This window comes from Crinia signifera, chromosome 4 (assembly GCF_055691185.1).
Source record: "Crinia signifera chromosome 4, ASM5569118v1, whole genome shotgun sequence".
In the NCBI taxonomy this organism is placed as follows: domain Eukaryota; kingdom Metazoa; phylum Chordata; class Amphibia; order Anura; family Myobatrachidae; genus Crinia; species Crinia signifera.
This window is the reverse complement of record NC_139220.1, coordinates 177,198,374-177,215,518: the sequence shown is the minus strand read 5'-3', so window position 1 is coordinate 177,215,518 and position 17,145 is coordinate 177,198,374. Positions and strand designations below refer to the sequence as shown.

Genomic DNA, 17,145 nt, shown 5'->3' with positions numbered 1-17,145 from the left:
AAAAGGGTCAGTGAGATAGAATTTAGGTAAAAAAAAGCGTTCTATAATGACCCAAGGTTTGGGGGAGTGAGACTCGAACCAGTCTCTGGCCTGGCCGAGTAGACATGTCATTTGATAACTCTCGATATCCGGGTAGGCAACGCCGCCAGAGCTCTTGGGGAGTGTAAGGGTCTTCCTAGATGTTTGGGGCCTAGTATCCTTCCAAATATATTTAGAGAAAAGGGTGTTGATTTTGGAGGTAAGATATTTGGTAGGGTTTCTAGGGATCCGGCCCATCCAGGAGATCTCAAGGAGAGACCATTCTGAAATAAGTTTTTCAAAAGAATTAAATAATGGTTTAACGTTAAATTCGTATATATTACTGTCCCTAGTCACATGCACCCCCAGGTATTTAATAGACCTAGTTTGCCAGGCATAACGGTATTTGTCTTTTAGTAGCGCAACCACCTCCAGGGGAATGTTTAAGGGAAGGGCCTCTGTCTTCGATGTATTCAGTTTATAAAAGGAGATGTTAGAACACTACAGTATGTAGTGCAGAAAGAGAGTACTCAGGGGTCAGGAGGCATAAAAGTATATCGTCTGCGACATATTTTATGATATATCCCTCCAACAACTGGTCCACTAATCCCACTGGCTAATCTAATCTTTTCAGCCAGAGGTTCTATGGCCAACATGAAGATGAGCGGGGACAGGGGTACCACCTTTCATTACTTTTTATCAGTAATAAAGTTCTGGATGCTCCTGAGCATTTCTGCACATTAATAATAGCTCTAGCTGCAGTGAACTTTCTTAAGCACAGGCTGTTGTCGCTGTGACAGTATATTGGGGCACTTTCAACGTCCCCTGGTGCTCTCTAATTTCCCTGCTCCCAGTACTTTCCTACTGCTGGGCCTCCAATAGAAATTTCAGTTTTATCCTGGCAGAATAATCCGGCCTCCTGACATCTCCTCCACACCTCTCACAACTGTACATGTTGTACAAATGCACAGCCATTTTGTTAGTCAGCAGCACAGCTACTTTTTCTCACTACTCACTGTCCTGGCCAACTGTCACCAACTGCAACTGGTCATATGACATGCTCCTGACCTTTTGTGCAGCTGCAAAGACTCCTGGGAAACATCAGCCTTGTAATCAATTTGTTGTACCGCCCTTCACAGAGTCACGGTGCGATGCCCCCTACCTCCTTTTTACAAGGGACCCTTCATTCAGCTCAGTGCCCCCTTCCACATGTTAGTGTTCACCCTACCACTACCTGTGTAGTAAAGGAGTAACAAGCAGAAGTTACTGCTCCAGGTCCTACATGTTGAATGGAAGATAGAGCACCCCCTGCCACCCATGGGACATCAAAGCTGCTTCTGATAGCACCCCCCACCCCTAGGAGGGGAGAATAGGTAAGGGCCCCAGTGCATTGCTTTGCCCTGGGGCCCACACTGCTGTTAAGTTGGCCCTGCGTGTACACACCATATAGGATGCATGCACTGTCTACCCTAGTAAGATCTCCTATAAGCATAGGCATAAAATTGCTTGCTCAGCTCAGATTGCTTAGCACACATTGCAGGTGTGCAGTGATGTGTGCTAACCAATCTGTGCTTAAGAACCCTGCTCAGCACGGGACTCAAGTCGCCCCATGTGTACCGGGCTTTACACATGGGCTGTGTTATATCTTAAAAGCCAGAATGTAGAATTTGAGAGGTTTACTATTACCTTTTAATTTCCCACAATGCAAAGCAACATTTAAGGATATCAGTGTGAAAAACATTTGATGGTTGCATCCATTGCACATTTTTATTTCAGAATTCTATAAGGAATGAATGATTGTAGTTTTATAATCTTATTAAACCCATCTATCTAGCTGCCATGACACTATTTATATCATCACATGCATGCCAATAGTAAATATGAGTTTTGTAAACAAATAGTTACTACTGACAACCCTTTCCAGTCACCAGAAATAGATTGCAAAATCGTTATATATTCTTGTGCATCCATCCATAAAGATGAGAGTTTATTAGTCAGGCAGGGTGTTCATAAGGAATGTTTGTTCTTTATATATACTACTATTGTATTTTGCATGTTTGAATGCACTTGAATACAACAATGTTTTTCATTGCAGAATTCTGAGGTAACTGCTGGTTTGTTCTTGGAATCATAACTGCACCTATTGCTATTCAATGCCCAATGTTTTAATTTACAGGGAACTTGGCTATATTTCAAGTCATTCAGCATAAAAGACCTGGATTATGTGATTGTAACCAAACCTTAATTACACAGTAATATTAGTACCGGTTAATACATTCACTTTTGTAGGTATATTTGTCTTTTCAGAAGTGTTTTGTTAATAACTGATTTACTTTTAATCCAACAGTATTACTTGTTTATTCAATATATACCTCAAGGGCTATAAGAATATTACATGAGGATTTGGTTTATTTTTACTCTGTTTAGTCCTAAGTGACCATGGCAATTATGACCTTTAATAGTGTCGTTTTTCAATGAGTTATAAAACTTGTTTTGATTGATAAAATGTGTTACATATAAGAGATAGTGCTCCATCAAATCAGCTCACAACTGTCATATTTCAAATACATGACAGTTTGTAGCTGAATATGTGGAGCACCATTTATCATACTCAACTAGTTTTATCATTCATAACAAGTTTTATCACTTGTTGATAAATGAGCCCCTTAGTTTGAGCTACTGTATGGTCAATCTGACTCCTCAATTTTCACATTTCATGTTGAGAAGTATACATATAACATTGAATTTGATGGCAGATAAGAACTAGAGTATAGGTAATGTGTAATATGTCAGCAAACAAGGTTGCATGTGGCCACATTTATTCATAATGAATGCAACCAAACCCAGTATAAAAATGTAAGGAATGCACAACAAATCCCAATAATCACCTTTCTCTTAAGGCCACATACACTATGCGATTTAGGCCCAATTTCACCCGATTCCGGCGGATCAGGCCAAGAAAATCGTCCCAATAGCATATGTCTGATGTCCGATCCGATGCGCGGTCCCGTGCACATCATATAGGACCCAGAGATCATACATTCTGCACAGAAGATCTCTGGTTTGGACTCCCTCCCAGCGACAGGGAGCCAGAATCGCATGCCATAAATCGCATGCAGAAGGGCTACATGCGATCTGCTGGGTGGTTCAAAGGAAATTGAATGCAATTTCTTCTGTAGGAGAAGCCGCATAGTGTATGGGGGCCTATAAACAGTTGCTTTGTGATATGAACAAATCAATTTGGTGCATAGGATTTTTCTATATTATTATTACTCCTCCTCCTACTACTACTACTGGGGAATAGCTGTTATTGTATAACATCTAGACCTTTTTAGTTTCTCTCTTGCAGTCACTACACCATTCAAGAATTTGTTGTGTATAAATTACCCTTTGATACTGGGGTGGGCAACCAATGGCACTTCAGCTGATGTGAAACAACACTTCTTAGCATGATCTGCCACAGTCTTATTATTCCCAACTGTGTTAGAGCATTCTGGGATTTATAGCTGAACAAAAAGTGTTATCGCAGTTGTTATATTGCTATACTATTGCCAGAGAGCACTTTCTTTATCTTGGTTGCTTCAGCTGCTTCCACCAGATCTACTGACATTTGTTTCCTTTGTTTAAGATAAGATTTTTCTAAGAAGATGAGGGTTAGGCTGCTTTGGTGGTACAGTACTGTATTTATGAAATTAGATCCTGCTGGCATCTGGCAATTATGCTAACAAATAAGGTGGCCAATCCCGGGATCCTGGTATTTGGCCCTAAATTTGATGGGATTTAAATCCCGGGTATCACATATGAGTAATGACTCTGGTCTAGGGCTGGAGTGAAATGAAGCTGAGTTCTTTAATAAACTTAGACCACATAAACAAAGACCTTTAATGTGTGTAGCGGAATTAGGAGGTCCGAAGGTGTGTCTGTGAGGAGTTCAGGAGCTTGGATGGAAATTCAGGTAAATGTATGGCTCTAGCAGATGCCAATAACACAGAGACAGGAGAGGTCCACCGATAATGACTGCAACCAATGTTAATGCAACGATTATGGTAATATTGATATTGACACTCTGAAAAGGTGGCTGGTAATTTCGGTGGTACTGCGTATACAAGCAGGTAGCAAATTAAATAAAAATCAAGGGGGGTGGAGATCTGTTCTGGAATAGTGAAATGCTGAGGTAATACAGAAAGCAGATAGTCCTGATACTTATGTACCAAAGTAATGTACCCTTGCATAGACCTAATATGTGCAAGATACAGCAATGATAGGCGCAGGAAAATAAAGAGTGGTGCAGAGAATATGCTCATACAATTGATTTATTAGTACAAAAACTACATTCTGGTCACAATGCCAGGTTCCTCTTATGGTCAAATATGAGAACGCTTATGCACATGGGGGATGAAGTAAGGACAAACAGTTGCATACAATAAAGTTATGTCTTAGGTGCAGACAGAAAGTCACGATGGGTTGAAACACAGGATGGTGGTGCAGGGGGCTGGCACCGTGTTTCCTCCTCAGTATACCTGTAACCTGTGCATGGCATCCACACAACCAGTCCGGCTCTACAGTGCTCGCAGTGGCGCGATTTCTGGGTAGCAGTATCATGAGATCCAGCACTCAGTGCTGTGCACCCCACCTGCTCTGTGCGTTTGACTCCCGGTCTGGAAGAGACTTCTGGATAGGTGGTGGGCAAAGGATAAAATTGTAGATGGTGGTTGCTCCAATGCGTATCATTCCAGTATGGGTCTTCTTCAGGGAGAATATGTCAGTGTTCAATTTCAGTGGGGTTTAACACTCTCTGTGAGTGGTAGTGCCCAAGTCCTATGCGGCCATCTTGAATGTGGGAAAATGCCCTTGATGCAGTGGCGTAGCTATAGTGCGGCAGCCACCGCAGTGGCTTGGGGGAGCCAGTGCTGACTGGGCGCACTAAAAGAACCTAACCCAAGCAGTTGCTTTGGACGGCTCTCCAGTCCACAGACTACTGCTCTCTTGGGACCGATCCCCCACTCCTGCATAAGGAAGCTCACTGTGAAGGGTACGCAGGCCGTTCTCTCTGATCGGGGCTTCATGTGTGCACCCTCTTGAAATGTATTTTGAAATGTGTTTAGCTTAAATTGGAGCGCATCCATACGCTCACTGCACAACCACACAGATTCACGTAAGTGGCTATCAGTTGTGCCGCATGAGTGACTGACATCAGGGCATGTTGGCTGGTTGTTGTCTGGCAGTTTGACGGAACACATGGACACGCCACTTGGTCAGACTCACGGCAACGGCTAACATCCATGCTGCCGGAGTGACCGACAGCGGCATCCAGTAGCCGGTCACTGCCCAACAGTAGCCCCACAACCAGTGTGCCTGGGGATATGTACGGTAACTGCAGTGGATTTCTGCACGTTTCTAACTATCTGCACCCAAGCACCTAACCTAACTAACAATAAAACTATATTTTTGAAATAGGATAACTCCAAACTTTATGTGTATTGATACACTGTTGTGGGTTCACTGACAGGGAAGTACTCCCACTTTATATTATCTGCTACTCCTTAATCGGCCAACCCCCCTAAGAATTAAGGCGCACCACATCTATATTCATAATGTCAAGAAATTCAGAGGCAGAGACTGCCTCACAGCTGCACAGACAAGTATCTGCAGCTCCGCTCTGTGCATTTATTTCTGCATGGAGCTTCTGCTGCATAATAGGACACCCCCTTTTTCTTTTTTATTGGTGGATGCAGGGAGAGAGGGGCTGGAATAATGTCTGCAGGCGCAACCTCACACACACCATGCGCTGCTGGGCCCAGGACATTAGCACTAGCTTATCTGCAGGGGTATACATAGTTACATAGTAGGTTACATAGTAGGTAAGGCTGAAAAAAGACTTGCGTCCATCTAGTTCAACCTGGTATAGATATCCATTGCTGATTTGGTAGGTTCTGGTATTTTACAGACAAATTATATTTCTTATTTGTACCCATGGATGTTTTTCTCCAGTAAATGTTTGTCCAACTTTGCCTTGAACGCATTTAATGAGCCAGCCATTACCACCTCTCTGGGAAGAGAGTTCCAGAGTTTGACTGTTCTGACCGTAAAGAAATTCTTTCTACTAGCTGAATGAAATCTTTTTTCTTCTAATCTATACTCATGCCCTCGCGTCCTAGATTCCTTTCTAGTAGAAAATAGGGTGTGTGACAGTTCCTTATATTGGCCCTTGATATACTTGTACATGTTGAGCATGTCCCCCCTTAAACGTCTCTTTTCTAATGTAAATAGTCCCAAATTGCTTAATCTCTCCCCGTAGCTTAAATTCTCCATTCCCCTAATAAGCTTTGTTGCTCGCCTTTGGACTTTTTCTAATTCTATGATGTCCTTTTTATAGTGTGGGGCCCAGAACTGTACTCCATACTCTAGGTGAGGTCTCACCAATGCTTTATATAGTGGCATAATTACCCTTGAGTCCCTAGTTTCCATTCCCCTCTTAATACATGCCAGAATTTTGTTGGCCTTTTTTGTAGCTACATTACAATGGGCACTACATCCTAGATTGCTGTCTATTTGGACTCCTAGATCCTTTTCAAGTATGGAATTACCCAGTTCCTCTCCGCTAAGGTTGTAACTTGCACACTGGTTGTGTCTCCCAAGGTGCATAACCTTACATTTATCTACATTGAACCTCATCTTCCATTTTTTAGCCCACTCATCAAGAATTGCAAGATCATTTTGAAGCATGGTGACATCTTCTGGTGATTTGATGACTTTGCTAAGTTTTGTATCATCCGCAAAGATGGATACATTGCTTAGTAACCCTATCCCAATATCGTTAATAAAAATGTTAAACAAAATGGGCCCCAAAACCGAGCCCTGAGGCACTCCACTTAGTACCGGTATCATATCTGATACGGCACCATTCACAACCACTCTTTGTTCTCTATTACATAGCCAATTCCCTACCCATCTGCAGATATTTTCACCCAATCCTAGGTTCTCCATTTTATTAATCAATCTCTTGTGTGAGACAGTATCAAATGCTTTAGCGAAATCTAGGAAAATCACATCTACAGCATTTCCATCATCAAGGTTTTTGCTAACCTCTTCATAGAACCCTAGTAGATTAGTTTGGCATGAACGATTTTTCACGAACCCATGTTGGTTAGTACTGAGTAGACGGTGATTATCTAAATATTCCTGGATACCATCCCTTAAAAATCCTTCAAATAGTTTACCCACAATTGATGTTAAACTAACGGGTCTGTAATTAGCGGGATCTTCCTTTTTTCCTTTTTTGAATATTGGCACTACCTCTGCTATTCTCCAATCTTTTGGTACTATACCTGACGATAGTGACTTGCTAAAAATATAATGTAGGGGGGTAGCTAGTTCATCCCTTAATTCCATTAATACCCTCGGATGAATCCCATCTGGCCCTGGTGACTTATTTGTTTTGAGTTTGCTTAGCCTCAGTATTATTTCCTTCGGCGTGAAATCCACAATGAGATCTGGCTTATTTGTCCCGTTTGTGGTAAATGTTCGTTCCACAGTCTGCTCTCCCTTAGTAAATACTGATGAGAAGAACTCATTTAACAGTTTTGCTTTTCCCTTGTCCTCAGTAACACTTTTTCCACTAGTATCAGTTAGTGGGCCTATGTTTTCCTTAATTAAACGTTTACTATTTATGTATTTAAAAAACTTCTTTGGGTTGGTTTTGCTTTCAGTGGCTATGCACTCTTCATATAATATTTTAGCTGCTTTGATTACCCCTTTACAAGTTTTGTTTGATTCTTTGTATTTTGCGAACGCCTCCTCATTCAAGTTATTTTTATAGAATTTAAAGGCTCTGGTTTTATTGTTGATAGCTGACCTTACTTCTTTGTCCAACCATGGTGGCTTTTTTTTGTTGAATTTACCTTTAATTACTTTAGGAATGTATTCAATAGTTAGTGAATCAAGCACCTTTTTTAGAGTATCCCACATTTCCTCTGCATTTTTTCCCTCCATAACCGTTTCCCACCCAATTCCTGTAAGGGCTTCCCTGAATAATTCAAAGTTCGCTTTTCTGAAGTTTAGTATTTTTGCAGATCCTTTTTGATGTAATTTACTGAAGTTGATTTCCAGTGAAACCATATTGTGATCACTATTCCCTAATTGTTCAATTACTTTTGTGTTTGAAACTAAGTCTGTGTTATTTGTTAATACTAAGTCCAAGAGCGCCTCATCACGAGTTGGAGTTTCTACCGTTTGTGTAATAAACTGGTCTTTAAGTAAGCTTAAGAACCCATTGCTTCTTGCTGATTTACCTGTTTCGATTTCCCAATCAATGTCGGGTAAATTAAAATCCCCCATAATTAATACCTGACCCTGATTTGATGCTTGTTTGATTTGGTTTAAAAGAAGAGACTCTTCCCTTTCATTTATATTTGGTGGTCTATAGCATACCCCTATTATAAATTTGTTTTTTGGTTTCTTATTATTGTCGGTTATCTCTGCCCACACTGTCTCTGAGTTGTCGTCTTCCAGGTCTGTGCTCATATTTTTCTCACATGATGTTAAGTTATTATTTACATATAGGCACACACCCCCGACCCTTCTATTTTCCCTGTCTTTCCTGTAGAGTGTATATCCCTCCATGTTTAATGCCCAGTCATGCGACTCATTACACCATGTTTCTGTAATACCAATGATGTCGTAGTCATCCCTACTGATCACCGTTTCAAGCTCCCCGATTTTACTCACTAAGCTTCTTGCATTAGCCAGTAAGCATTTTAATTTATGTTTATTTTTAGATATGGCTCTAATATTGTGATTAGTTTCACCCCAGGACCCATTTGAATTCTTTACTAGCTTCCTCTTTCCCCTCTCCCCTTCAATAGACTCTCTACAGGCCTCCCCACCATGCACACTGCCTGCCCTCTCCATAGTTCCGGGAATTCTTCCTCTGTCATTCCCTCCTTCCCGTATACTAAGATCATCTGTACCTAAGAACTGTAATGGGGTAACGTTACAACATAACATTTTATTACATGACATTCCTGATGCACCCTGAGAGTTACCCCCGATTATACCCTTGTTATGTCCCAGGACTTTGTCTATGTCTCCGTCCCTCCCCCCATCTCCTTCCCCCATATGATTCCTGATCCCAGTCCGTCTTCTCTCCCTGATGGTCCCATAATGTCTTGTTGCCCCCACCCCCCCGTCGCCTAGTTTAAAATCTCCTCCAACCCTCTAACCATCCTTCCCCCCAGCACCGCAGCCCCCTCCTCGATCCGCAAAAATGGTTGGAAGGCTGGCTTATAGCGCAATTTGGAAAAGAAGCCTTCTCCACCATGTTCTGTGTGGAACGGGCCCATAGAATTCCCTCACGACCAGGTCCCCCAGGATCTCCCCCTAGGGCTATGATCGCAAAGATCCTTAACTTTCGGGACAGAGATGCCATCTTCCGCCTAGCCCGGGGTAGCAAGTCAATGGAAATCCATGGGTCTAATGTAATGTTCTTCCCGGACTTTGCAAAGGAGGTTCAGAAGGAGAGATTAAAATTCATAAATGTTAAAAAACGGCTTAGGGAACATGAGCTGCAGTATGCTATGCTGTATCCCGCAAAACTGCGCGTTATTGCAGACGGCACAAGTAAATTCTTTACCTCCCCGGAAGAAGTGTCCAGCTGGTTAGATGGTTGGAAGAAATAGTATAATAGTCTGAAATTCTGAGGACTCTAAGGACTAGAATACTGAGGACTTGAGGACTTGGGGAATAGTTATGTGATGGAGGGAGTTTCTTGGGGGGGATCTGGAGATTAATAATAAAAAAAAAAAAAAAAAAAAAGCAACAGCGGGGTCGCTAGAAGAAGCTATAAGAAGTATGTTATGTGGCAAAAAGTATATTAGTGGCTAATGATGTCTCCCTGTCATATTAAGATATATGAAGAATAAGGTTTTTTTTTTTTTTTCTTGGCGCAATACGGGAACCAGCAGGTCATCAGCGAGGTTATGAGGGTGGATACGCTCCTTATGGATAGGTTTGGGCAGGGGGGAGGGTGCTGGGAGGGGGGTTGGGGTTGGGGGGATAGTGGGGGGGGGGGTCGGGGGTTTTAAGTGTGCTATTAGGGTGATGGCATACAGGGAGGGGGGCGGGAGGATGGGCAATTTATGGTTGTTAAGGAATAAAGGTACTAGATATACTGGGATAAGCCTTTGGGCTAAGGTACGACATCTAAGTGACTTGGATAAGATAATCAAATTTAGTTATGGTTAAATTAATATATTGGAATACACGTGGCTTAAATGACAAATTTAAAAGGGCTATTGTTATGAATCAGGTGAAGAAGTATAAGGCACAAATTACTTGTTTGGCAGAAACACACCTTACACATGAGAAAATTGGAATGATAAAAAGGACATGGATTGGACAGTCCTACCACTCATGTTTTACAAACGATTCTCGTGGAGTATCAGTAATGTTCCACAGGAACACACCCTTCCTTTGCGCCAGACAAGACATTGACGCATATGGGAGGTATGTGTTCCTGCAGGGTACTATCAATCATAAATCGATATGCATTCTTGCAATATATATTCCTCCTCCGTTTCAATATGAGGTACTGATAAAGGCGGTCACCTTTGCTTCCAAATCTATGAATAATGAATTGCTGTGTGTAGGAGACTTTAATAATGTTATGAACCCCATAATTGATCGCTGGTCAAAGAGTGCTAGACTTGGGAGGGGTAGTAATAAAGGGTTGCATAATTTTATGACTAGTATAGGCTGGCTAGATATATGGCGCGAAAAAAATGGGGATGAGATAGCTTACTCCTGTTACTCACAATCCCACGAAGCTCTATCCCGTATCGATATGGCCTTTGCAGATAATAACACTCTTGGTAGGGTGGAAAAAATCACATATCTCCCGCGCGGGATTTCAGACCACTCCCCCATTATGGTACAAATGGCCGAAAATTCAGAAGTAGGTTGCAGACTTTGGAAATGTCATCCCAACTGGCTGCTGCAAATGGGCCCAGAAGTAGAACTTGGCGCAGAATGGCAGGAATACTTTGAGAAAAATATGGCGTCAGCGGATATGAGTATAGTATGGGACACCGGAAAAGCGGTGATGAGAGGGGCTCTGATTAAAAACATAGCTCAGATAAAAAGGGTGACTAGGCAAAAGAACAGTATGTTGGAACAAGAAAGCAAACAGTTAGAAATAAAATACTGGCAGTCAAAAACAGAAGCTGATAGATCGATGTGGTGGGCCGCTAAATCGGCATGGGTTCGGGAAAGCCAAGAATTTGCAGTAAAACAAGCCCAGTTTAGATCAAATCATAGTTACATTTATGGGGATAGGGCAGGTAGGTATATGTCATATTTGATCAATAGTGAGTCAGCTCAACATAAAAATAATATATGCAATATAATGAATAGTCAGGGGGAAATTATAAATGATACACAGGGAATTGCCCGGGTTTTTTCTCAGTACTATGAGAAATTATATTCATCCCGCATCAGAAAAAATTCGGAGGAGATAGGCCAATACCTGGAGGGTATTTCAATGCCCAGGGTAGGAATGGAGGACATGGTGGTGCTCGAGAGGGATATTCAGCTGGAGGAAATTAAAGAGGCAATCCAGGCCCTGCCTGGGGGTAAAGCCGCAGGCAGTGACGGCTTGCCAGTTGAGCTGTATAAGAAATATATCGATGTTTGCGCCCCTATATTATTACATACATTTCAGAAATGCATGGAGGATGGAAGATTGTCAAAATCGATGGGGGAAGCGGTAATTGTGGTGTTATACAAGGAGGGAAAAGATCCATGTCAGACTGAGTCGTATAGGCCAATTTCCTTGATAAATATAGATGCTAAAATCCTGGCTAAAGTTATAGTGAGAAGAATAGAGGGTGTGGCTAATAAGCTTATAGATGAAGATCAGGTGGGATTTCGTAAGGGGAGAAGTACGGCCACCAATATCCGTCGCTTCTTCACAAATGTTCAACTGGATTTACCCCGAGGGGAGGAGGCGGGGGTGGCTACACTCGACGCAGCCAAAGCATTTGACTGCGTCGAGTGGCAATATCTATGGGCCGTACTGACCAAGCTTGGATTTGGGCCAAGAATTATCGGGTGGATTAAGTTGTTATATCAGTCCCCAATAGCCAGGGTTGTGGTGAATGGGTTCACCACTGAACCATTTAAACTGTCCCGCGGGACGCGGCAGGGGTGCCCCATGTCCCCAATCCTGTTTAATTTGGCCTTAGAGCCTCTTGCATGCAAAATCAGAGAATTGGGTAGGATGGGGGGATCGGTGCCAGGGGGCTTTGGTAGGAAGGAGATCATCTCTATGTATGCTGATGATATGATGATTTTTCTGGAATCCCATGCTCGGGCGCTACCAGCAGTACTCCATACAATAGAAGAACATGGGCAGTACTCGGGCTTAATAATTAATTGGGAAAAATCTAATATCCTACCAAAAAAAGGACAAGCCCCCTCCCAACCAATGAGTAACACTCTAAAATGGACCAAGCAGGTGGAATATCTGGGGGTGACGATATCCAATAATCCCAAGGAGTATATTAAAAATAATCTGCTACCTGCGATTAAGTGGTATCAAGAAAAAACCCGGGCATGGCAAAAACTACCAATAACGGTAACTGGGAAGGTTAATTTAGTAAAAATGGTGGTACTACCAAAATTGCTGTATATTTTTCAAAATTCACCCTGCCATATTCCGGTAAGAATATTTGGGCAACTAGACGCCGTAACCACATCATTTATTTGGGGTAAAAAAAGGGCCAGAGTGAAATTAACTACCCTTACAAAAACAAAACAACTAGGCGGTTTGAGCCTTCCAAATTTTCGGCTATACTATATGGCATCCCAAATCTGTCAGCTTCAGGGATGGGTAAATGGCCAATTAGAAGGATATACCAATACCCTTATTTCACAAACATATGGAAATATAGACTCTAAACAGCTTCTATTAGCATGTGATAAAATGAAACCCCCTAATACGATCATGTGTTTGGTCTTTAAAACATGGATTGCGGTCCATAAGATCCTAGGTTATGAGTGGGTTGACCCGGAAAGCCCAATATGGATCAGCAAAGTAAATAAGGACAGTAATAATTTGGCCAACATGATTGAGATTAAGGAAGTATGGGAAAAAGTAGGAATAAAAGCAATTAGCCAGATTTATCAGGAAGGGACTTTGAAAGGTTTTGATCAGCTTCAGCGGGAATACAGTCTCCCCCAGGAATATAATTTCCGCTATATACAACTAAGGAGCAGATTAAAAAATGCCTTAGGAACAAAAGAAATCATTATCCAGGACTCTCCTATAAAAAAACTGTTAAGCAAGGATAGGAAAGTAAGGATAGCTGAGGTATATAGAATGCTCATCACTGCTTTCTCAGTCCCGCAAATTGAAAATCTTAGAGCCAAATGGGAGCAAGATATGGGAAGGTTTACGGATGTGGAATGGGCTCAAGCACTATCTTCTCTCAATCGAGCCACTAAATCTATAAAATTCCAACAAATTCAATACTTTATTACTCACAGGACGTATGTTACTCCAATTCAACTCAATCACTATGATAAGAATAGGAGTACCATCTGCCCCAAATGCAAAAGCAGCCCGGGAACGTTTCTCCATATGATTTGGCAATGCAAAGGAATAAATGAATTTTGGAGGGAGGTAATAGATATTTTAATTGAAATTGGGTGCAGGGATCAGGACCTAGATAAAAAGCTATGTATTTTGGGTATAAAAACAGACCGCCACAAAGGGCTGGAGGGGAAAATGATAGAATGCCTGGTGACATTAGCTAAGGTCCTAATTGCAAGAAAATGGATGTCAAACAATTGCCCAGGAAAACTGGAATGGATCAAACTTGTAAATGATACTCTAGTACACGAAAGGCACATGTATCTTAATTATACGGGCAAGATGGATAAATTTGTGAAGATTTGGGATAAATGGATTAAATCGAAATACTATTGCACTTTAATATAAGTTTGGAATAAGTTGTGGAAAAAAAAAAAAAAAAAAAAAAAAAAAGTATATAGAATGCACCTTACTGCACGTTTGGCACAATTGTGCACAATAATAAATAAATTACTACTGCACTTTATTGTTAAAAAGATAGGAGAAGCAAGTCCAAAACCTCTGTATTTAGAATAATAAAGCTGTATTTTGCCCATGGGTCAAGGGGGGGCGGGAGGGGGTGGTTGGGCTGGGTTATGGGGATAAAAGGTAATAGGTAAAATTAGAGATGATAGTTGGTATTCCCTGTGTTGGATAGGTGACAGCACTGTAAGCTAATAACTCTGGAATTGTAACAAAGGTTGTCTGTTAGCTGCATAAACATATTTGTGTGTCAATGTATGTGGGGAATAAGGAATCATATGTTTATAATATTTTTTTTTTTTTTTTTTCATGTGTATTTTAACTGTGTATCATTTTTATGGGGAAAAAAAAAAAAGAAATAAAATAATTTCAATAAAGAAATACTGAATTAAAAAAAAAAAAAAAAAAAAAAAAAAAAAAAGAACTGTAATGGGGTAACGTGACTGTTACAACATAACATTTTATTACATGACATTCCTGATGCACCCTGAGAGTTACCCCCGTTTATATCCTTGTTATGTCCCAGGGCTTTGTCTATGTCTCCGTTCCCCCCCCCCCCATCTCCTTCCCCCATATGATTCCTGATCCCAGTCCGGCTTTATACAATCATCCCACTGCATCGCTCTCTGCTTATCTGGCCGAGATCCTACCCGCCAGCGTTGGGTCTCTCCTTCATGCTCAAGTGACCCTCCATGCTCCAGTGACTGCTGGGGAGAGCCAATTGGTAAGAGGTACGGGGTGGTCTCCCTGCTCGCCATTGAGTCAATTATTGATGGTATAAATTGGTAGTTAATACTTTGCCAAATGCTATATGGGGGCACATAATTGGTGCCTATTATATCACTGTTAGTAACTACTGATGGAACTAACTTCATATTCAGTAAGCAGTGATGATGGTATCAAGATGGCAATCGATGATAGGCAGGTAACCAAAGTTAAGAGCTGTACTAGACTTGGATGGGACCAAGGCAATTCCCAGTATGGACACTGGAGGGAGTCAGGCTGCAGTAGGGTGGACAACTGCACATGCTGTAGAAAGCAGGAGACACTCAGGAGCGAATTGGAGACACTGTTACTCAAGAGACATCATTGCATTGGCGATTTGTTTAGCCTACTCCCAGCATACTTATAGGACGAGAGTCCAGTAGATTGGCTTTTCCAGGATTGGCTGAAAAGCATCATGCGGATGAAACCAATATGGCTGCGCACATGCTGGAATTGGAGGGATTTTGGCATACAAGTGGAATAGGCCTGAAGTCTGTAACTTGACCGCAGCCTGTATCAGCGGTAACCGCCCGGAGGATGATGCAGGAGCCGCCAGTCACAAGCAGACGACCCTTTCTGGACCCGGGATGCTTACAGCATGAATGCAGGACAGAGTCTCTGAGTAAGTCTGACAAAACACTTGGATGGTAAGTAAGTGTTTCTCAGACACTGCATAATAACATCAGGATTGGAGTTTTCAATCCAAGGATTTCGGGATTAGACTGTGCATATGCAGTTTAATGCTGGGCAGCTTCTGAGCACATGCTCAGACACCGCCCAGCTGCTCTCATCTCCAGCTGTGCTGCTCTGCATAGCGTAACGTGGTCAGCGGCCAAGCTGCACAACCTACCAGCTGCAACGCTGCTCCCGGCCGCACCCCTCACCCGCTTATGAGAGTAAATGTGCCGGCCAGCTGATTGGGGGTGGCGGGGGCATTGTTTTATTAGGGAGGCTGATCCTGTGAATCCTAGGTTTGAGCATTTTTCAATCATGAATCCCGGGATTGGAAAAATGCCCTGGGAGTGGCATCGCTACTTACAATAATGTATACTTTATTAGTCAACGATCATTCTTAGCTTTATTTTTTCAATATACTGTACATTATCACGAAGTGAGAAAGCAATGGGCAAGGCTGCCAAGATTCATTGCTTGTACTTGGTATGCCACCCATATTGGCCCAAACATTAAAGCTGAAACCAGCGGTGCGGACATGCTCCCAGATTAATTATGCAAAGCACTACTGGCTCCCCAATTTACTATGCCTAGTTTGTCATTTGAGAAATAAATAAGAAGTAGATTCTGATTGGTTGCACATAGCAACATCCTATGTGAAATATAACTTCCTTCTTAGCAAATTTCCACCAGGGAGTCAGATGCAAGTTCCACCATCTTCAAGCAACTGCACTCATTACATTACATGACAACTGAATGTAGGGATCATGCTTCCCCTTATCTGTGAAAAAAAAAAATTCTTCAAAGACATAAATCTAATTATGCTTTCATGTGTAACCATAAGCGATAAACCATTTGGTCATGTGGTCATGTATGACAAGAGTTCAAAGTTCAAGAGCAAAAATAAACTTTGATCATAGTTTAGTGAAGGTGATAAAGATTCATATGACAGTCTAGGTAGATGGCTACGCAGTTACAGTAATCTATAACAGCAGCTTGGACATGTAAGCAATGCTACAGAGAGAAAAGATCAGAGCAATAAATTAGAAGCGCAACAAGCATTTCCCTACAATGCAACTTCTATGACAGAAACAATATTACTTATTATAGCCATAATTGTAAACACATGTAAACACATGTTATCTTTTTCAATATTAATAACCCATGAAGCATCATAGCAACCATCTTTGTGTACGCTGAGATGCCAATAGGTAATCATAAAATTGGAGTGTTGTCTTTGTCAGAATATTTCCAAACCTCACTTAATGATCTTGGTAAATACTTATTCAGCTGTGTTGCCTGGTTTATTAGAAGCAAAAGGGTTGTACATTTCAATGGATTGATCTGTCATGTCTGATGTGTATCAATTGTGAAATATTATGATTGTTTTCTCAAAAAACAAAAACAAAAAACATACAAAATTGTAATATTGGATATGCTTAATTACATTCAGTATGTACATTGTTACATACAGTAGTATTTACTATTGGTCTAAGAGCCTTATTATACCAGAGGAGACAAATAGCACTTGTTATTTCTTTCAACTCTTTGTGCTTTATAGGTTGAGTAATGTTTGGAAC

At 41.5% G+C, this 17,145-nt stretch overlaps 1 protein-coding gene across 1 annotated transcript in view; it reads left to right on the top strand.

Moving 5' to 3' along the window:
* Positions 1–15,430: 15,430 nt before the first annotated feature.
* LOC146072999 (cadherin-related family member 4-like) overlaps positions 15,431–17,145 on the top strand; it is a 145,411-nt gene continuing 143,696 nt past the window's right edge. Inside the window, exon 1 of the mRNA XM_083180172.1 lies at positions 15,431–15,515. Coding sequence (XP_083036298.1) covers positions 15,431–15,515 — 85 coding nt within the window. The remainder of the gene's footprint in view (positions 15,516–17,145) is intronic.